This window comes from Lepidochelys kempii, chromosome 4, assembly GCF_965140265.1.
Source record: "Lepidochelys kempii isolate rLepKem1 chromosome 4, rLepKem1.hap2, whole genome shotgun sequence".
NCBI lineage: Eukaryota > Metazoa > Chordata > Testudines > Cheloniidae > Lepidochelys > Lepidochelys kempii.
In genome coordinates, this window is record NC_133259.1 from 7,272,596 (window position 1) to 7,295,484 (window position 22,889).

Sequence of the window (22,889 nt, forward strand, 5' to 3'; positions counted from 1 at the left end):
GGAGACTTGGGATAAATATCATGAATTCACAACACTGTAAGCAAGTCAGCGAGAGGCGAGTCTAGTGTTTTGTGGGACTCATCGGAATTTATGAGTAGAAACATAAGAACATAGGTATGGCCATATTGGATCAGATCAATGGTCCACCTAGCCCAATATCTTGTCTTCTGTCAGTCACCAACACCAGGTGTTTCAGAGGAAATGAACAGAACAGGGCAGTTATAGAGTGATCCATCCCTGTTGTCCACTCCCAGCTTCTGGCACTTGGAGGCTAGGGACACCCAGAGCATGGGGTTACATCCCTGACCATCTTGACTAATAGCCATTGATGGAGCTGTACTCCGTGAACTCATCTAATTCTTTTTTGAACACAGTTATACTTTTGGCCTTCACAACCTCCCCTGGTGACGCGTTCTAAAGAACAGTATTCAAGGGGTGGGCATATCATGTATTTATATAGTGGCATTATGATATTTCCTGTCTTATTATGGATCCCTTTCCTAATGGTTCCTAACATTCTGGTAGCTTTTTTGACTGCCACTGCAGATGATTACAGAGAACTATCCAGAGTGACTCCAAAATCTCTTTCTTGAGTGGTAACAGCTAATTTAGACCCCATCATTTTGAATGATGAGTTGGGATTATGTACAAAGTACCAACAGCGTGAGCATGATCCACATCAGGATGTCACTGTTATTCAAAGATTTTTATTTTTATGAAAAAATATAAAATTTTATATCTTACACTACAAAAACATGTACACAAACAAAATGCGCATAAAGCATCAAAGGAAAAATGAAAATAAAAGGAAATAAATACAGCAATGCTAAGCCTTCTATGAGTTAAAACTCCAATGCAGGGAATCAAACCTAATGCAAATTGGGGCATTGTTTAATAGAAGCACTCCGAGTCCTAACCCACCTGCACTAAGGGGTTTAGAAAGACTTAATAATAAAGGACTCGAAACTATACCTTACTCTCAGACTGCTGTCAATGTATTTCACACACTTCTTAATGACTCGTTTCAAAACTGCAGCAGCCTTAGGAGTCACAATATCTTGACCACTGGGACTTCTACATGTTTATATTCAACACCGAATAGACACAGCTTTTGCACCGTCATCATATTTTTGTTAACATATAGAAGGAATAAATAAAGTTTACAGCGGACTTTTTTTCATCAGTCTTTTTTTTTATGATTAGATAACTTCTCCACAGAATAAACGGAGGTCACTCTAAACAAGAACTGCGCTTCGAAAGACTTCCTCCTTCAGAGATGAAAAAGAATGTTCTTATCTCCCGTTCCCCTTGAAATATTCCCTTACAATTAGCAGCAAAATGGACTGAAAAAAAGTGATCTATGTAACCATCTGGGCTACTGAGTTGGAAGAGCAAACCTCTTTGACTTACCCTAGGTATATACTCTAAGTACATCTAACAATTTACTTCTGATTATCAAACTTCACCATCTTAATGTAGGTAACATTTGCATTTTTCTTTCAGGTTTTAATTTCTGGTAGACCACTATAAGGATAGCTAACTATAGTACTTCACTTTTTTCCCCCTCTGTGCTTAGACAGAGCAAAACCAGAAAAACATTGTGACCCAATTCTACTGCATGACAATATATACAATAGTCCATTTCTAATACCTGATTTTAACCTACTTATTTTTACTTGCTACCCTTTCTTGTATAATAATGAAAAATACCTTCCAAAAGAAAATTTCTCTTCTTGTGCTTTGAATGATATCCCAACTCTGCTAAGGTAAAATAAAGATACATTGACTAAGATTTTAGACTGCAACTGTCAGAGGGCCCTAAGGGAGTTAGGTGCGTAGGCCCAGATCCTCAAAGATATTTAGATGCCTAACTCCCATTGAAATCAAATGGGAGTTAGGAGCCTAAATACCTTTGGGGATCTGGACCTAAATCCCATAGCCTCTTTTGAAAATTCCAGCTTAAAAACTGGGTGCCTAAGGATTGGATCCAAAATCCATATTTAGATAACTAAATGAACGGCTTGATTTTCCAATATGCTGAGCACCCAGCAGCTCCCTCTCTGGCTACAACAGGAATCTTGGCTGCACTTTGGAAAATCAGGGCACTGATTTAGGCCCCCCGTTTTCGAAAATCTTGGTCATGGTTTTTTTTCCACTCATATACAGAGTCTATTATAAACAGATTTGTAGCAACGTACTTGCTTGCATTAAATCTAAAAAGGTTTGTATAGGTATTTAAATAATTAAGAAAAAGTGCCCAAATTATTTACAAATGCAATCTGGTTACGGGCATTCTCTTTTCTACTAGTTAACCATAAAGATATTCTGAAGGCTGGTCCAGCAAATGGAAACTGATTACACTGTTCTGAGAAGGTAATTCTCACCTTCATGTAGTAAATCCCCAACACACTGTATATGCATTTGAAAAACACAAATGGCCAAGGGAACTTTATTTTAAAAGCCCACAAAAAAGAACAAAGCCAAACTCCTCCTTGCATTTTTCACAGAGTGCTACTTCGCTCCATCAGTTAACCAGTGACAGAAGAGAACAGGCAGAAAAGGGAGAGGATAAGAGCTGGAAGTTGCTAATAAAAATCTCTCCAAGTACAGCTGATTGATGCAAGTGGCAATTGAAGAATTCCTCCAGAAGAAATAAGTTGTTCTGTCTGTCTTCCTACGGATTATTTTACAAAGCAGTGCAGGCAGGAAGACACAGAGAATCCCACAACGGTTCCCCTGACAACTCTAATAATATTATTATTTGACAAATCTCCTTTTGTGTGGCAATTGTTATGTCTTGATTTGGGTTTTTTTTCTTTGTGGCCCAGTGGCTGACAAAAATAAAACAATAAGACAAGAAATCACACAATCAAGATTTGTCAAACCTCACCCTTCTGGTATAAGTTGTCTCTTTTTTCCATTTCTCACATTTGCAGATGAATTTGGTACCTTTCCAATTGGTGGCAGGCCCAGGGGTGAACAGATGTAGGAAGAAAGCATTTCTTTACTCCCTTTCCAGATACATCTGACTTCTTCCTACACCTGTTCACCCCTGGACCTGTCACCAATTGGAAAGGTACCATATCTCACTGAGAAGTAACTAACAGTTCTAGAAGGAAGATGGTTTTTTAGGTATATGCTTTTACTAAACATGTTTGCAGGAAACTTGCAGATGCACTAAAGGGATTTAGGAGCACAAGCCCCATCTTTCTTTGTGAGAGATTTTGTTTTATTAGAAGCTGCTATTTGTATTTGGGGTTTGAGGAAGTATAAAAGAAAAGATGTTTAAGAACAACTAAAGTGGTATTCAGATACTTGCTTCTGAGTGAGAGGAATGAATAATTTAAGCAACAGATTAGATGTTCTTTTATTCCAGAGGTGAAGAAGAGAAAGGAAAACAGAATATGTTGATACCATCTTCAAGAAAGAATTCTGCAAGATGCTATCCAACCCACATAAACAACTAATATTCCCTAGAATAATGAAAAATATTTGCCATCATTTGAGCAAGTCTTTCAATCCCTATCTTTAACAGAGACTTTTTTCTTAAAACGAACTATGGGGCCTATTATGGACAATTGGAGAATTCCATCTATACAGAAAATACAATCAAAGTCCCTCATTGTTTCAAGATGGAATTCAATGGGAGCTGGGTGCCTAATTCCCATAGGTTCCTTTGAAAATCCCAGCACCCGTGCTTTACTATGTGCAAACAGAAACTGGTTACAGGCGAGTTCTGGCTAGAGCAATGTTGTTCAAACAAATGACATCCTTACTATAGGATTCCACCGCATTTATCAAATTCAGCACATTTCTCCTTCTGCTCCTATGTGCTTTGTGACAGAGTGGGACATGTCTGTATCAAACTAACAAGGAGGGTGAGGTAATATCTTTTAATGGACCAACTTCTGTTGGTGAGAGAGACGTGCTATTGAGTTACCCAGAGCTCTTCTTCAGGTCTGGCTTTATGTAGCTCGAAAGCTGGTCTCTTCCACAAATTGAAGTTGGTCCATTAAAAGATTACCTCACCCCCCTTGGCTCTCTCATATTCTGCAAAGAATCAAATTGTAACCTCCATCTTGTGTTAGAAACTCCATTTTGTATGATGTGCCGAACACAAGCCTAACGTTAATCAAGGTAAGCTTATTGAATTGTGTTGCAGATAGACACCCTACCTAGGAAAGCTGCTTGACATCTCATTGAAGGGACATCAGGAGAAAGCATCAATATGGCAGTCTAGGGCCATCCACTTTGATTGTCTCCCAACTGCTGACTCAATTGAACGATGTTTTTTCTACACTGGGGCCTGAAGGAGGGAAGGGATAAGCTTTCCAGAGGAGCACCTGGGTGAAGGAGACAGAGACTGCACTTAAGAAGGGGTGCTGCTCTGAGTTGGGCGGCTGGCCATCACCACAGAACTGAAGGCTTGGTGGAAAAAGAGGGCAGGAGGGACTTTGTCCAGCCTGAAACATGAACAGACCACACTTCTGAAGAGTAAAGTGTCTGTGGTGAAGAGATTCCTTGCCTAAGCCTGCGCTCCCTGCTTCCCTGGCGTGTTGTCCTGTAAGGAGTTAACCTCGTACCCCAGAGAGCCCACAGCCTCAGTGGAGCTCTGGGCTAGCGTGTGTAAGCAACTGAGTGGCTCAGGAGGTCAGAGGCACTGGTTTTATTGTCCAGGCTGGTGGACTGACAAGCCAATTAGGGCTCAAAACAAGAGGTCTGAGCCTGGGAGTGTGCCCTCTAGATCCAGAGCTAAAAACAGTGACTAGTCTCTACCCAGACCCAGCTGGCTTGGAAACACATGGGTCCCTGAGATTAAATCCATTTGCAGCAGACTGGTCACAGTACACAGGGGTGCTGAGCCATGCTGGATATTTTAGGGGGAGACTTTCAAAGGTCCAGAAGAAGTTACGTACCCAACTGCCACTGAAAGCCAATGTGAGTTGGATGGCTAACTCCCATTTATGCTTTTGAAATCTGCCCCGTAATATCCAGAGCTCAGTTAGAAACAGAGGGAGAAACAGCTTTTATTGAAATGCACTCTTGTTACCTCACATATGTAATTAAAACTCCTGAAAGCTTTGTTTCTATATGTTGTTTGAACCAAACAGCAGCAAAAATATAAGCAAAGTGGTAGCACAAAACAACCAAAACCAAGTCAAACCAAAAATTCTTGTACCTGGATGTGTAGCAAACTGTACAGTATATACATATTAATCATGTATTCATCTCACAGAAGAGCAAATTAAAAGGAACTTTATAACACAGAGGGGGGAAATATACACCCTGTATTGTATTTGCCACTGGACAAGCAACATGTTTCTACACTAGTCTCTATAACTTAACGCTGTGTAACAGCATTTTTTAAATTTACAAAACAAAATATCTATCAAGAAATAATCTAATCATATTGCTCTTCAATACACTTCTGTAGACAATTAAGACTTGAAGTAAACTTCAGGAAACTGCAGCTTTTGTTAGCCCATGAATGGCTACAAAACTTTTCCATTCAAGTTAAGTCCTTGGAAGTATTAACGTGTGCTGCCATAATTCAGTATATAAAGGTGCTCTCTATATATTCCATGTACAGACAAAGTGTGGTGGGAAGGCTTTTTCTTGTTGTTGTTGTTGCTGAAGCATAAGAAAATGGTTAACCTCATGTACAGTAGATCCATTTCCATGCATGTTACATTTACTTCATGAATATGAAGACACAAATAGGAAGGAAAGGAAATTTTTTAGTCAAACACTGATTATAAATTATGTGGCAGAGGCCAATGTCCTTCAGTTATAGAAATAACCGACTTTCCCTTTTTTTGTTCTTTTTGTTATAATAAATCTCAGGGCTAGTTTACAAAGTGCAGGGTCGATCACTTGAGAAAGTGACTTTAAAACCAAGTTACAACGGCACCATCCCATTCACCAACTGGACCTTCATCTCTTGAAGGCTGCTCATTATCTTCTTCTGGTGACCAACAAGTGTCACTCCAAGCCGCCTCAAATCCCTGTGTGGAGAAAGCACATGTAGGTTCTCTAGATTACTGTGGGCAGATCTCAGTATTTAATAACTTCTAGGTGCTGTAAATGGATAGTGATACCAACACCTCACGCTTACCGTACATGGATCTCAGACTGCTTTACAAAGGCGGTATCATTATCCTTTTTTTTTTTAAACAGATGGGGAAATCTCAGGCCCTGAGAAGTGAAGTAATTTGCCAAGGACATATAGCAGGCCAGAGCTTAAATCAGGAGCTAGGAGCCAAACTTTCGTCTCCTCATTTTGAAAATGTTTGAGCTAACTGTGTAAATGTGAAACATCTGACTTCAACGCTGCACCAGGCGAAACTATTTCCTTCAGCTGATGTTCTGAGCAGATTAAAGTGAATACATCAAAATGATGGCATAGCCTCTGTCTTTAATTTTCACATCAGGTTGGAGAGCCAAACCTTTATTCCTTTTATCAAACACATCCAGAAATGTTTGGTTGCAGTGAGAGCGTTGGGGGCTACACTCGTATGAAAATCAGCCTCTTAACCAAGATGTTTTGCTTGATACGTGTATTAGCCAAACCCCAAGTGGGCTCATTTATACCACAGGAGCAATTCGGCACACTAGGGACGTCCAATCCAGACTTCCCAGTCTTTGAGAAACACCTCCCAGTCAGGATGACAGACTTTTGGGGCTCATTGTAATTATCTTAATGGGTTATGCGGATACAAACTAAAAGACTCAATATAATCTGTTGGCAATGTATTGGGTTGGAAGCTGTTGAATGAACCATGCTCGATTCTTGGGAAATTCCACAGTATGTATAAAGATTTTGTTGCTTGTCTCCACCAGTAGGTGCCAGCGTTAAGCAGAAGAAAGTGCTCTTTTACCTAAAAGTGAATTAAATATTAAAGAGCCTATTAGGACTTTATATTTTTTTAAGGAGAACAATTTGAATGGGGAATTTTGCTGTAAAAATTACGCCATAATATGGCTTTAGGGCTATTATTTATGCTAATGTTTTGGGAGGGAAGGATCCAGTCATGTGTATTTATGTTTCTGACATAAGAGGACATGATTGTTAGAATACTTATCAATGATTATGAAGGGATGAGGGCCCATCCTGAAGCCTTCCTATGAGGAACTCTAGAATTCCACCTGTGAAGTGCCTTCTAAATCAGGTCTGGAGTAATTAATATAGCAATTTTTACAATATAAGGGTTCTTATCTCCTTTTCCTATATGTACATAACTCCAATTGATGCCAATGGGAGTTCATGAGCACATTGGCTGGGATTTTCAAAAGTGCCCAAGTAGGAGCACTGAAAATCATTGGGACTTGTGCTCAGGAACTCTAAAAATCCCTCCCCTCGAGAAGAATACTGATCACTGTAGGGGCAGTTTCTCCAAATTGCTCGGCCCCCAGCAGGTCCCAAAATCTGGCTGCTTCCTTCAAGTGCCTAAATCGGAGCTGAGTTATTTTGAAAATCTGACCCTAGGGATTCTGTGTTCAATAATCAGACTGTTTCTCAAAAACTGTTTTGTATACAAAACAAACAGGGCCGACATGAGCATTGTAACAAGTAGTCCTGTCCAAGGGAAAGCTAGATCTGTCCTCCACAGACCGACACAGTTTCAGCCTTTTGAGTTGGAACAACCCTGCTTTGTTTCGTTACACTGCCCCCTTTCAGCTGGTGCATGAGATGCATTAAGGAAGTCACAACCTGCGTGCGACAGAGATCAGGGAACCACAACCGCATGCTCGTTATTTGAAACCAAGGATTTTTAATGGCTGCAAAAGCATCTAACTTTTTCTGAGACAGACCTTTCATTTCGGCCTCTACCAAATTGTGAAAACGGTTCAGCAAGCGACACAGCAATCTTAACAGTGAAGGAACAGGTGGGAATGCCATTGCAATATTTGCAATGTGCACAGCTGGTAACATACACGAAAAATAGGGTGGCAGGGTCAGATTTTTAAAAAGGCTCAAGACCTTTCCCACATTTTTTTCCAGTGGGAACTGTTGGGTGCCGAGCGCATTTGAAAATCCAGACCCCTCACTTAAAGTACCTAAAATGGGAGCTTAGCTTTTCTGAAAGCCTGGCCCCAAATATTTAATACATTCAGTGTTTCTCTGATGGGATCGCTCTGCTCTAGACATGCAATGCAGACCAGCCAGCCTGAAACACGAGGGGGTGTTTGCATTCCATATGCAATTCTATTAATCCAATATTAAAACTCCCTCATAAACTAGAATAGGAGTTGGCTTCCTCTTCCCACAGCCAGTCCAGAATTTTTGACACTTACTATCCTGCTCTTTTCCCTTGCCATAACATACGCTCCATAACCCAATATACCTCTTGATTAAAAAAAGAGAGAGAGAGAGATTGGGAAAAATACAGAAGTTTCCAGTTTCGGTGTATAAACTGTCACCAGGGGATCCACTGTATAAATCAAATATTGGAGTGAAGGGTCCTGATCCTTCGATATATGAAGCCATTGGACATGACTGTGGGTGGTGCCTGCACAGGGGAGAGATGTCATGGTGCTCCTCCTTCTGCACAGGGTGTGGCCACAAGCCCTCTGGGGAAAGCAGTCCACGCTCATCTTTACAAAGCACCATAGCTCCACTGAAGTTTTCCTTCCTAGTGCCCCAATGGGTGCTAGCTATCTGAAAGGTTATAAAGAAGGGCAGCAATAAGGCATAACAGGGGAAGAGAAGGGTTACTTACTTGTAACTGGAGGGATGTGTGGTCCCTATCTGTATTCCACAGAGGGTTTACGCATGTGCGTCATGCATCCGGAGCCAGAGAATTTGAAAGTAGTCGTGTCCTTTGGTCCCCATACTCACCCTTTCTTCACCTCATGGTTCTCTCTGAGGCGATAAAGGGCAGGGTGGACCGACAGCGTCTCCGGTTCCTTCTCCAACGCAAATAGAACAGATCTGCAGCAGAGGGGAAGCGGGGGTGGGACCACAGATAGGGACCACACATCTTGGAAGAACCTCCAGTTACAGGAAAGTAACTTCCTCTTCTTCAAATGATGGTCCCTACTGTATTCCACTGAGGTGATTGACAAGCAGTACCTAATTCAGAGAAAAGTGTGAGGAAGAGGATGACACAGTTGAACGGAGGACAGCCAGACCAAATGAGGCATCTGTTGCAGAATTCTGCTCTCACATCCAACAGGGTGGATGCAGTCCCGACAACGGGTAGAGTGTAATACACTCCAAAATCCATTTGGAAATCCTCTGTGTGGCGATTTCCTGCCCCTTAATCCTTTCAGCAATAGTGATCAGTAGTCCAAGGGACTTCCTGATTGGTCTCGTCCTCACCAGGTAGGAGGCCAAGGCCCTGCAGACAGAGGCATTCCTCCTCTGCTGAGGCATGATACTTTGGAAAGAAAGCAGGTAAGTGTATGGGTTGGTTGACATGAAACCAGGATATGACCTTTGGTAGAAACTTGGGGTGTAGGCACAGGGACATTTTGTCCTTATGAAACATGGTGAAAGGGGGATCTGCCATCATGGCTCCAAGTTCACCTACCCTTCTTGCCAAAGTAATAGCCAGTAGGAAGGTGACTTTCATGGAAACGAGGTACATAGAGTATGAAGCCAGAGGCTTGAAGGGCAGTTTCATTAATGCTGATAGAACGAGATTGAGGTCCCACTGGGGAGCGATAGGTGGTATGGGTGAGAAAGTCCCAAGAAGTCCTTTCCAAAACATGGTAGTCAACAGATGTGTAAATATGGAGTGTCCTTCCATGGGAGAGTGGAAGGCACTGATGGCTGCTATGTGGAGCTTGAGAGAATTGAAGGAGAGCCCTGATGTCTTCTAGGACAGGAGGTAGTTCAAAAGAAGAGGAATGTCCACTTCCTCAGGGGAAATCCCTTTCTGCTGGGCCCAGGAAGTGAAGTGTTTCCACTTGGCCCAATAGGGATTCTTGACTTGTCTCTTTCCTGCTGCTCGAAAGGGGTCTTAAACTGCCGATGAATACTCCCATTCCAGAGAAGATGCCCCCAAATACCAAGCTCTGATGTGAAGCATCTGTGGATTGGGATGTCTGATCCTGCCATTCTGTTGCATAAGCAGCTCCTGGAAAGCGGGTAGGGGTAGTGGGGGATGGGCTGACATGTGGAGAAAGTTAGGAAACCAAAACTGGCGCGGCCAGAATGGTATGATCAGAATAACTGTGGCCCTCTCCCACCTGTTCTTGTGGAGGACTTGTGGGGGGAGTGGAAGAGGTAGGAAGGTGTAGTTGATCTGGTCCAACCAATGGAAGAAGAGGGCATCATCTTGAGAATGGATACCCTGCCTTTAGCAGTATGTACTGCATTTGTTGTTGACATGGGAGGCAAAGAGATCGCTGGTCGGAGACCCATATTAGCTGAAGAGGTCATTTAGCATGGAATCATGAAGCTCCTGATTGGCGAAAAATCTTCTGCTGAGAGAGACTGCAATCACATTCTGAGTCCCTGAAAAACAGGTTGCTGACAACAGGATCTTATGAGCAATGCACCAATCCCAGAGATTGACTGCTTCCACACGAAGAGTAGTCAACATCGTGCCCACTTGTTTGTTGATGTAATAAATGGTGTTGTTGTTGTCCAACTTCCTAAAAACATGATAGGAGCAAATGGATGGGAGAAATGCTTGACACGCTCAGACCACCCAAAGTTTCAGAATGTTGATGCGCATCCTGGAATCACAAGGGCTCCATGTCCCTTGCATCACATGGGGATGTGAGCTCCCCATCCTTTGAGGGGTGAATCCATGAGGATCATCCTGTCCAGGGATGATGGGAGGAAGGGAATCCCTGTACAGACCTGCTGGGGTTCAGTACTGGAGGGAAGAGAGCACCTCATGGAGTGACTGACAGCATAAAGCCCATGGCACATCGCGTGGGTGAGTAAACATGCTCGAGCCACATCTGTAGGCCGTGAAGTTGGAAGTGAGTGAAGGCAGTGATGTATGTGCAGGCTGCTATGAGGTCAAGCAGGGATTAGCAAGTCCTGACTGGGACAGACAGTTGATTACCTGGTCAACGAGTTCCTGCAGAGTCTGGAATCTGTTCCTTGAAAGGTAAGCTCAGACTGTGACTGAATTGATGGAGGCCCCTATGAAGTCTAGGGACTGTTTGGGAATCAAAGTTGATTTTTCAACATTTGACTCCCAGGAAGGAAAGAAATCTGAGTAACACGGAGGTCCAGATTCGAGTTTCGTCTGGATCACGCTGCTAGTAGCCAGTCGTCGAGATAGGGGAAATAAGTATCCCGGAGTGCCTGAGATGGACTGCCACTACAGAGAAAACTTTGGTGAAGACTCAGTGAGCAGTAATGAGTCCAAATGGACCCTGTACTGAAAAAGCTAAGGACCCACCATGAACCTCAGGAATCTTTTGTGGGTTGGATGTATGTCTATGTGAAAACAGGTGGCCTGCATATCGAGAGTCATAAACCATATGCTTTTTTTCTAGTGATGGTATGATGGCCTCTAGAGTGACTATATGAAACTTGGGCTTGTGCATGAAGTGGTTGAGGTGATGGAGATCCAGGATTGGTCTCCACCTGCCCTTCTTCTTGGGTACCAGGAAGTAAGTCGAATAGAACCCTGTACCCTGATAGCTGGAGGAACACACTCTATCACTCCTCTTTGTAGTAAGGAATCTACTTGTAGAGCAAAGATGTTGTCATGAGAGTGGTCCTTGAAAAGGGATTGGGGTAGGAGATGTGGATGTAGTATGGTGAACTTGATTGTTTAGCCATAGTGGATGACATCAAGGACCCATTTGTCCATTGTTATTGCCCTTGAAGCTGGTAAAAAGAGTGCTAGATGATCCTCAAAGGGGATGCGTTTGTTGCATGGCAGTGTTTTTTGCACGGTGGTTGATGGCTTTCTAGCAGCTTTCAGAAATATCGTTTCTGAGAGGATTTAATATGAGATGATGAAGACTGGGAAGGGGAGCCCAGAGGGCAGAATCATTGGGGCTTCTGGCACTTAAGAATAGATGTGTATGGCCTATGGTAGAAGAACTGGGGAGTCCTGAACCACTGAGTAGGTGGCATGTGGCAGAATTTCTGCTTGGGTGCAGGTGTATGGATACTCAGCAATCTAAGTGTGGCTCTGAAATCCTTGAGGGAGTGGAGCGAATCATGGGTCTTCAGATTAAACAGGTGCGATTTATTGGAAGGGAAATTCTCAATGGTAGTTTGCACCTCTCTGGGAAAATGGGATGAGTGCAGCCAAGATTCCCTCTGCATGACAATGCCCATGACCATAGAGTGCACCAACTGCAGCAGTTTGCCACCAGTTTGCCCTCCTCCATGATAGATTGGAAACACATTTGATCTTGCTGAGGCAGCTTTCAGTAAAGTCCTCCAATTTTCTGCAGCTGAGGAAGTCATATTTGGCCAGCAAGGCCTTAGAGTTTGAAAATCAAAATTTAAGGCTAGAGGGAAGACCTTTAGTCCCAGAAAGTCTAAGCGTTTGCCCTCCTTATCTGATGGAGTGGAGTGTGGATGTTGCTGTCTGTGCCATTCCATTGCTGCTTGCACCAGGAAGGAATTGTGGGGGGAGAGGGCGGGGGGAGAAAAGAAACTCCAACCCCAGGGGGAACCGGTAAACAGATTCCCCAAAGGCCTCCCTTCTATTAAAACTACTACTAAAAACTAAACTATTTTAAAAACAGCAAAAACAAGAAAACTAACTATAAACTGGGTTTGTCAGAGACAAGAGGACACTAGCAGCTCCGACTTGGACCATGCATCGGTGAGAAGGAACTGGAGACGCAGTCAGTCCTTTCCGCCCTTTATTACCTCGGACAAAACAATGTCGTGAAGCAATGGCTCATGTGTGGACCAACAGACACAACTACTTTCAAATTCTCCGGCTCCAGACGCATGGTGCAAATGCATAAATCCTCAGTGCAATACAATAGGGACCATCCCTCAAAGAAGAGCATCTGTGCCTTATTTAGTGTTGCCTTGTACATTACAAGGCAAGTGGTGACATTCTCAAAAGCACCTAAGGGTTGGTCTACATTAGGAACTTACATCACCATAGTTACCTCTCTCAGGAATGTGAAAAATCCACACCCCTGTGAGACGTATCTATATCAACCTAACCTCCAGTGTAGACAACCCTAGGTTGACAGAAGAATTCTTCCATTGACTTAGCTACCGCCTCTCGGGAAGGTGGATTACCTATGCCAATGGGAGAACACCTCAGTGTTCAGTATCAGGCTGAAGTCTGGGATCTGAAACCCTGTGAGGGGGCAGGGTCTGAGCCTGGGCTCCAGCCTGAGTGTGAACATCTAGATTGCATTTTTTAGCCCTGCAGCCCAAGCCCCATGAGTCTGAGTCAATTGACCTGGGCTCTGAGACACGGTGCTGCAGGTTTTTTATTGCAGTGTAGACATGCCCTAAAAGTCCCATTTTCACAGATGAGTTAGGCCCTTCCGAGTTCCTAAGGGTCTAAGTTGCTTTTGAAAATGGGACTGAGGCATTTTTGAAAATATTACCCCAAATCTTTAAAAGGCACCTCACCTTCTTCCCTACTCATCCAGGCACCCACCACTGGGCACAGGCATCAGGCAATTGCATGTGTAAAAGATTTACTGGTTGCCTAACTATTTGCAAGGCTAGTTATTCACCTTGTGTGCAGGAATGGCACACAGGATCCTGCGGATTGCGGGTGCATCTGTGCAAGTGCAAAAGCATTGAGGCCCCACTTGTTAAAATAGGTGCCAATAGTATCAATGTAGCTGCCATGTCTACACTGTTAAAGAGTTCTCTCCTTCTTCATTTCCTTTCTTTGGCCTATGGTTGAAAATGAAAATAAACATGAGTTCAAAGCTGTGTACTACAGCCGTGTTAATGACCTGACTTCAACAGACCAAAGCCAAGGAAATCAGAGCGAAAATCGCTGTTTTGTCCTTAGCTCTTTCCATGGAACTCATGCACCACAGATGGCATGTGCTGCAGGAATAGGCATTGTCCTGAAAGCCCAGCTCCAAACATAGTTGGGGACAATATGGAGGTCTCTTTAACTGTTCTATAGCTTATACTTCCATTAACTGAATTCTTATCCTTAAAGATTGGGCAAGAAAAATCTTTAAAACACTTTATTTAGAGACAGTTCTGCTTAAACACTACGGACCAGATTTTCAAATTCAGGTTAAAAGAACAGAGCTTCCATTTAAGCAACTAAGTAAAGTAGGCAGATTTCCAGAAATGTTCAGCATTCAGCATCTCACAACCTGGCCGCAAAGATCAGCTGTTTTCCATTTCCCATTTCAGGGCCAGATTCTGCCACTCTTACTCAGGCTGTGTGGTACCTTAGTCCTATGGAAATCAATGGGACTGCTCCAGGTACCACTCAACTTGAGTGAGAATGGATGAATTGGTTCCTGAGGCTGGGATTTTCAGAGGATACGAAGGGAATTAGGCACCCACTTACTAGAGACTTGTGCATGAAATAAGCATCTTTGTTTTTTAAGAGTTCATCTGCTCTTGTTCATTATTCCCTCCCTGCATCATCACAAGGTCAGAGCTGGTTCCTCTGGAAATAATCGTGATGTCACAAACTGAGGACTGGGGTTTTAGGGTAAGAATAAGTAGCAGGAGCAGGTGAATCCTTGAATAGTCATAATTCAAATTATTTTTTAAAAAAAATTAATAATTTATTTTATTTTATAAGAAAAATTACAATGCAAAGCAACACAACACATATCATTACAAATATTCATAGCTGTTCACTTAATAACAACCCCCCAGGTGTCCTGAGATTCAGTATATACAGGTTTTTCAAAAGGTACGGGATAGTAGTCCACATTTCGTTAGTAATAGGTCCGATCAAGTGCCAGATTGAGAGTCAAGTCATGTCTATCTATTCTTGAGTGTTGTCCTGGTCAGGTTATTCTTGTTGTGTAATGAAAGAGCTCCAGACACACTCAAAGTCACTAGCTGGTCCACAAGTTTAAAGAGCAGGCCTTCTCCAATCCGCACAGTTTCCTTCAAGTCTGATATCCATTCGGAAACAGGGGCTGATGGGTGAGGCTCCACCTTTCACAAGGTGATTCATCCCTTTGCAAGAATTAGAACTAAATGTAGACATCACTCTTTGAACACATTCATTTTCAGGTCTTTTCTTAAGCAGGCAGAGCTCAGGACTTGGGGCGATATTCACATTAACCCTTTGGTTTTTAATTTTCTATTTCTTGCTACCAGGGAGTGATTTCTGGGACACATGCATTCATTTGAACCTGCTATTGGTGGTAGTTGGGATTTTTATTTGATTGGTGAGAGGACAGAACAGTATTTTCAAAAGTAACCAGTGATTTCAGGGGCCTCCATTTTGGGGTGTCCAACTTGAGACGTCTTAATGAGGCTTTGTTTTTAGAAAGCTCTGAGCAGCTGCTCTCTGAAAATCAGGCCCTTTTAAGATGACTAGTTGGGCACCCAAACTCGCTAGTCACTTACAAAAATTTTGGCCGTAGTCTTTGAGGGGGCCTTATATTTTTTTCAGTGGAAAATAGAACAGTTCTCTTTATTTCACTTTAATGATATTATTCTGTACTATTGGGCCAGGATGGTCCAGATCGCCTCTTTCTATCTAACCTCCACCTCTATCTCCATACAGGTTGAATTTTGCATCTATAGTCTTACCTAGTGTTTGGAGAAGACCTCATATATTTTAAAGGATGTTTTACTGGTGCAAATTGGGAAATGAAAACTACTTTCAAATGTTCTTGTTTTCACCTGATCCCCCCAAGTCCCAGCTCTGGAATATATTGAACAGTTGTCTATATTGACAATGACATGAAACATTGAACCTGAATTCTTATTTGCACTGTACAAAATATTTTGTTATCCCCTTTTACGAAAAAAATAAATAACCTTTTTAACCAGTAAAGAATGCTGTGTTCCCAAGTTAATTTTTTCCTAATAGCAATTAAAGAAGCTATAGAATTATAGGATGGATCCACATTAGTAGCCAGAAAAACATTTCTTTCCTTATTTGAGAAACAGTGACTCAGATCCTCAACTGGTGTCATTCAGCCTAGCTTTGTTGACTTCAAAGAAGTAATGCTGGTTTACACCAGCCGAGGATCTAGCCTCGGTCTTTGATAATTTTCATTTTGGACTACTGAAGTCAATGGAGATTTGCTAATTTACATCAGCTGAGGATCTGGCCATTTGTGTTTTTAACATATATAAAGAATATCACAGAGTTTCACTTTGTTTTTGTTTTTGTTTCCGATTAGCCTGTTATATTTTTCTCAAGAACACTCTTGACTTGAGTGCGGATTATCTGACCAAACCCAGGTAGCTTGTGTTCAAACTGTAAAGTGAGATTGTACAACGGCAGAAGCTGTCTCAGAACCCAGCCTGACCTGTGGGAAATTCCCTGCATTTTATTTGCTCACAAAAATACATTGATAGGGCCAGATCCTCAGCAGGCATAAACTGAAGTCAGACCTTTACCGATTTATACCAACTGATGATGTGATTCATGGAAATATATAGCCTATACTACACTATAGCATAGTAATAGTATGCCACTCAATTTTAAAGAACACTCCCCATTTTGATTTTAATGAAGAGTACATCATATGGATATTTCTTAGGGCTCAGTTGTGTAAGCCTTGTTCACATTGGTTAGCAATCGATCAGGCACATAGTCTCATTGACTTCATTGGAATTACATGCATGAGAAAGGGCTTCTTGTTTTGTTTAAGGCAGTGGTTCTCACACTTTTGTACTGATGACCCCTTTCCCATAGCAAGTCTCTGAGTGCGACCCCCTCTTATAAATTAAAAACACTTAAAAAATATTTAACGCTATTATAAATACTGGAGGTGAAGCGGTGTTTGGGGTAGAGGCTGACAACTCACGACCCTCCCATGAAATAACCTTGTGACCCCCTGAAGGGTCACGAACCCCAGTTTGAAAACCTCTGGTTTAAGGGCTGTACCACTGGGCCTTTAAAGACTATATGGAGGAGCAGCGTGGATATAGTTTGAAATATATCACTACAGTTTGGAAGAATGGCCAAATAGTTGATATTTACAAAAACACGACTTCAGACTATAACGTGGATCTTTCCTTTCAGGTTAAGAAGTCAAACCCAGGAAAACAGAATTAAAAAGTCCACGATACTCTCAGGGGTTCCAGCCCCTTTGCACTGCTCTGGGGCTGGGAAGGGGTTTCAAGGCAGCTGGATTTGCCAGCCGAGCAGTAACCCCTTGTTACAGTGCTAGCAAAAGGACAACATACCCTGCCACTGTCCCATCCCAACACAGCGTTGGTACGGGGGCCCAGGAGACTGTTACCAGCGGGCAGAGTTTAGAGCATTTCCCAGATTGCTATAAACTCAGTGAGGGACTTCCCAGGGCAGATCAGGTCAGTGTATCAGGGAGCCACAATTGTTTCCCCCAGCTTCCATGCCAATCCTGGTGCAGAAGAGAATTTCACCCACAGGGCCTGTTTTCACATAAACATTTTCAGGAATGAGAAGAGAGAGGAACACAGGAATATAGGAGATAAAGGCTGCGGCCCACAATGGAACATTTTCCAGAGTTATCCATGAAGCATCAGATGCTCTTTACTCAGGGGTCGGACAGGGCTGGTTTGCATCTGTCTGATGCCCTGGCACAGTCTTCTAACCTCTACTTCTGTGCCCCGCACTGCTATGCTACATGCACTGGAAGAACAGCTAATGAATTTAACAGGGTGTCTGTGAGATCCATTGAAGCAACAGCGCTCCATCGATCTTGTTAATTCCTGGCACCTCTGCTTGCAGCAGCAGTGAAGTGGAGCAGGGCAGAGGCAAGGAATGGAGGAGCTGAACCAGGAGGGGGAAAGGCTGGGGAAGAGGCAAGAGATTGGTCGAGAGAGACAAGGAGGAAACAGAAGCAGGAAGGAGGGGAAAGGAAAAGTGGAAGAAGGGGTAAGTGGCGAACAAGAATGGAAGCAAAGGAAGGGAACAAACTCAGAGGGAAAGAAGTGAAAGAGGAAGGGAGGAAAAGGACAACGAAGCAGAGGTAAAAGGAAATAGAAGAGAGGAAAAGGGATCAAATCAAAGGAGAGACAGCAATCACAAAGAGAAAGGACGGATAAGCAGGAAAACACCATCTGCAGCAAGGAGTAGAGAGGAAAGTATGAAGGAGGTGGTGACCCTGTGATGGCAAATGGTGGAGCAGGGTGAAAATGTTCTGCTGAAACTTTTCTCCATGAAAATAATGACATTTTGGCACAATGGGATTTTTGTGAGAAATTTCCACCCGAGTGAAAACATCGCAGGCTTTGGATGAAAAAAAATCCACAAAACAATTTTAAAAGAACGCTTTCTTTGACATATTTCATGTACAATGAAATATGTCTTCTGATCAGCTCTAGGGGCGGATCCTGCACTCAGTGACGTCTTTGGCAAAACTCCCTTTGGCTTCAAGGATGCAAAATCCAGACATAGAAGCTGGCAGCATACATGCAGCGTGGAGAAGAGAAAAAGACATGGGGAAACAGCACAGAGAAACTTGGGGAGGACAGAGACATAGAGTGGACTCACTGCTCATAAAAAAAAAAAAAATAGGCCGGCTTCATTTACTTTGTTGATTTTATATTTACAAATAATTGCCGTTGGGCGGAGAACTACCTACCCTCCTATTTTAATACACGTTGGGGTGGGTCATAACCACGTAATCATTTAGCAGTGATCAAATATTTCTGATGAATCAAACCCTGATTAGGTGCAAATACAAACTAGTGTGGGATGTGGTTTTACATCCATTTCACGTGACACAATTTTGAGGAAATATGGATGAACTTAACATGGGGAGTGGTGGAATGCAGGGACAGTGAGAGCCGGGATTGTAGGTTTAGTGAGTGGGGAAACCTCCCCACCTGGAAGTCTTAGGCATGTGCTTAACTTTAAGCGCTGGGAATAATCCTAGCAGCTTCCACTTTTCTGCTCAACTCTAGTAATCCTTCCCCCATGCTGTTTCTGTCTGGTGCTCTTGGCATGTCCCCTCTGCCATGTAGATTGTGAGCTCTCTGAGGCAGGAACTGTGGTCTTTGATCTATGTCTGTGCAGTACTGGGCACAACAAAATCATCACAGAAATGTCAGGCTGGAAGGGACCTCAGGAGGTCATCTAGTCCCATTCCCTGCCCCTGATCCTGGACTGAGGTCCCTAGGGTGCTACAGAAATACAAATAAGCAAATACATAAGATGCTGATGTCACCTCACAGTGCACAAAGTTAAAGAGGAGCATGCTTGCAGGACTGGGGTTTCAGATTGCAGGGATAATAAGTGAGGAATGTTACAACTGTGGACATGACACGTAGGGCCTGAATGAGAGGACAGATGCTGCTACGTTTTGACCTCTGCTCTTTAATGTTATTTTAACTCTCATGGAGGCTTAAAATCCCACCTACATGGGGGATATGGGGGGGGATTTTCTACCCCGCGGGGTGAATTCCACTGAGTAAAACTGAGGTCCTGTGACAAAACAACTCCCCTGCTGCAGGGCAGGAAAAACATTAAGGTTCTGGGAGAGTAGGGTTTTTATTTTATTTTAAATTGATGCAATCGGCATATTGGCCAGCAGTGTGTGTGTGTACACACACACCCCTGGATCAGGAGGGGTCATATTCCTTTACATTCCAATTCAACATCTGTGATAACCTGACTTCAGTTTAATCCCACTGGAAACCACTCTCTATGCTCAGTTTGAATAAGTGGCAGGAATAAGGCATAGACATCGTTACTCAAACAGTACACGCCATTAAAAAAAAATAGCACACAGTTCAGCCATAGCCCTCAGGCATTTACTACATGACTTTAGTGCTGTGGATTCAGTCTGAGCCGATCAGGCTGATTTCAGAAGTATGCATATGTACACATAAAGGGTCCCCAAACCTGTTCACCCAGGGCCTACTTCTGCATGGTGGAGATGGCTTCCTCTGAGTTGCAGAACTCTGATACCTCCTGCGGGAGTTAACCTTCGGGCTGGGCTCTAGTGTAGGATCTGAGTTGTCCTTGCGACATTATATACGATAGAGAAGTACAATTAATGATCAAAATGATTCCAATTCTCCTACTGACAGCTTTGTTTTGGACTGGATGGTTTTCATGCACACTTTGGGCCTGATTCCTATTTACACTAAGGCCTCTGACAGTTTATATGTAATTTATGGCCAAATTAAGACCTCTTTACACTGCCAGGATTCAGAATTCAGAATCCAGCTGTGGGTATTTATTACACAGGTCTAGATTTGACTGATGTGTCTCTGTTTGTCACTGTTGCCAAATCAGCCATCTCAACTGTACCTACGTTTATCTTTTCCAGGTAAAAAAAAAATCACATACGATGACATTACTTCCTGCGCCTGACTCCCCACTCGCAGAGGTGTAAGTGAGGAGTAACTCCGCGGAAGCCAGTCACCCCAGTGTGAAAGCCCGGTCAGTGAGAGGACATTCTGGCCCCGCTGTATTTCCTTGTATAAAACTGTGCCAGCAAGAGAACTCTCTTTAAAAAAACAACCCATAATAATCCCGTTGCTATTATGCCCGAGAATGGTTTGTCAGTTATTCAAACTCAAGTGTAAATTTATTTCAGTAAAGGAGCCAAGGTATTGACAGCAAGCACAGTGACCGTAAGTTCAACCCTCTCATGCATTTGTTATCATCGACAGAGGCTATAAAAGATGAGGCTTCCTTGGCAACTGCTGACTGGGCAAACCAGTTAATTGCTTCCCTTCTTCTTTCCCCTCCCCCAGATCTCTCGACTACATTTAAATCAATGTGTCTTCTCCACAACTCCAACAAAGCAGGTGAAAATGATCAGAAAACTACTCACTCCAAGGTCACCTGAGCCACGGCCTCCATTGAACTGTATCCATTTTCCATGAAGATCTCTGTGTACCGTCCCATTTTGATGGCTTCCAGCCATTCACCTACTGATCTGTAGGCGCCACTTGCCAGGGGGCTATGCTCCACTAATAAATTTGACACTCTAAAACAAACAAAAAAGATCAGTTGGAAGGTGTACCCAACACCAATCATTCACTTACAATTTGTTTATATTGCAGGTGAGCCTTTTATTATATTTGCCTAGATAAACCTGATACCCATGCCCTTAATTACATCGAGAGGTAGTTACTCATGGAATCAGTTGCATTAGTCTGCTTTCTTACACATGGGAGTAAGTATTGTTCAATATGAGTAAGGGTGGCAGAATTGGGCCTTTAAATACCAAGGGGAGGATTTTCAAAAGGGTCTAACTACTCCCGTCCATGGAAGTTTGACCATTGACTTTGGTGTGAGCAGTTAGGCCAACGCTGACAGCTTTTGAAAATCCTGGCCTTTAAACTATTTTACCAGCAAAAAGAAAAGATTAAAGTACCACAAAGGACCAGATAAGCAAGAATTTACACAGATCACAACCTGCCTCTTTATCTGTGTGCATTATTCACTGCAGCATTATTCTTTGCACCATTCTTCTGCTTTCAAGAGCACAAAGGAGAAGGCCTCAGCAGAACAGTGCTTTTAGCACACTTCCGTAGTGCTGCTCCTTTGTGAGCAGGCTGCCTTTCTATGTGGCCCCCCCTCCAAGCAGTAAACTGCAAGAGACTGCATACCTTCAGGACCTGTTTTGTTTCTACCACTCTGTTTTCCTTCTCCTAAATCAAAGCGTCCAGAGCCTGAAAGCCAAAATCTATTTCTAAGCACGTCAGGAGAAGGGAGACAAACACAAATCATATTCCTCAGTACTGAGGAAAACACACTGGTCTGTGATTAGAATTTAAATGCCTGATCCTGCAAACTTGGATAAGATTCTCAAAACGGGCTCAGCACCCAGCAGCTCCCAGTGATTTCAGCAATTGATTAAATGGACTCAGGAGGTTGGCTTTAGGCACCCATTTAAAAAAAAAAAAACCTTGGCCTATGATTCAAGTAGCTTAGGTCATGGGATTTGTTCCACTGAAGTGAACAGAACTATTTGTACTGTGCTTATCACAGTGGGGTCCCGTTCTTGGGTGGTCGCTAGGTACTACTGCAATATAAATGATAATCCCTAGCTCTTATACAGCACTTTTCAACAGTAGATCTCAAAGTGCTTTCCAAAGGAGGCCAGTATCATTATTCCCATGTTACAGATGGGGAAACTGAGGCACAGAGGGGTGAAGGGACTTGCCCAAAGTCATGCAGATGAGCTGGGGATGGAACCCACACTTTCTAAGTGCAGGTTAGTAATCTATCCACTAAGCCACACTGCCTAATAGTAATACATCTGTGTGGAATGCTATCCACAGATATAAGCATTTGCAGGGTTGAGCCCTGAATATATACATTTAATTCAGGTATACCTGACTGGAAGAACATCCAGGATATTATATTATTTAGCACTTTAGGAATCTTCATATATTGTATGATCACATTAGTACTATTTGTTTACTTAATGGCTATACTGAAGGGTCCAATAAAATGTAAATATTGCCAGTAACAATAGCATAATGCTTTCACATAAGTTTTTAAATACAGAAGGGATTCAGGCTTCCTTACTAATCGGAACAAAAAACTGGATTCTCAGTACTAATGCCATGAGGTGTCTACTGCTGTGCACACATTGTAATGTCACTGTGTCCTCTGGCATTTGTATTAATGGGAAATTTTTAATACAGAATATGTTATGTTTGAAAACATCCTTTAATTCTGAATTGAATTTAACTAAGGGGATTCAGTAATGTTCTGTTATGGATATGCCATTCTTTTTGGCAATACTCACATTAGTAGACATTAGGAATTGCTTGAAACTGTAAATGCATGAACATATCAGCAAAGTGCTTAGCACCTAAAAGAAACGGTTTACTGACAATTTTTACTTTCTCTAGTACACTC

At 42.6% G+C, this 22,889-nt stretch overlaps 1 protein-coding gene across 14 annotated transcripts in view; it reads right to left on the bottom strand.

The window, feature by feature from the left end:
• Positions 1 to 744: 744 nt before the first annotated feature.
• Positions 745 to 22,889, bottom strand: part of EPHA5 (EPH receptor A5) — a 319,531-nt gene continuing 297,386 nt past the window's right edge. For 10 of the 14 annotated variants that reach the window (XM_073340244.1, XM_073340243.1, XM_073340239.1 and 7 more), the window contains 2 exons: positions 20,848 to 21,003; positions 745 to 6,005 (listed from right to left, as the gene is read on the bottom strand). In XM_073340244.1, coding sequence (XP_073196345.1) covers positions 5,900 to 6,005; positions 20,848 to 21,003 — 262 coding nt within the window. In that variant the 3' untranslated portion in view covers positions 745 to 5,899. Of the gene's footprint in view, positions 6,006 to 14,119; positions 15,071 to 20,843; positions 21,004 to 22,889 lie in introns of those variants that run through there. The other 4 variants (XM_073340235.1, XM_073340234.1, XM_073340241.1 and 1 more) reach the window with 2 other exon arrangements.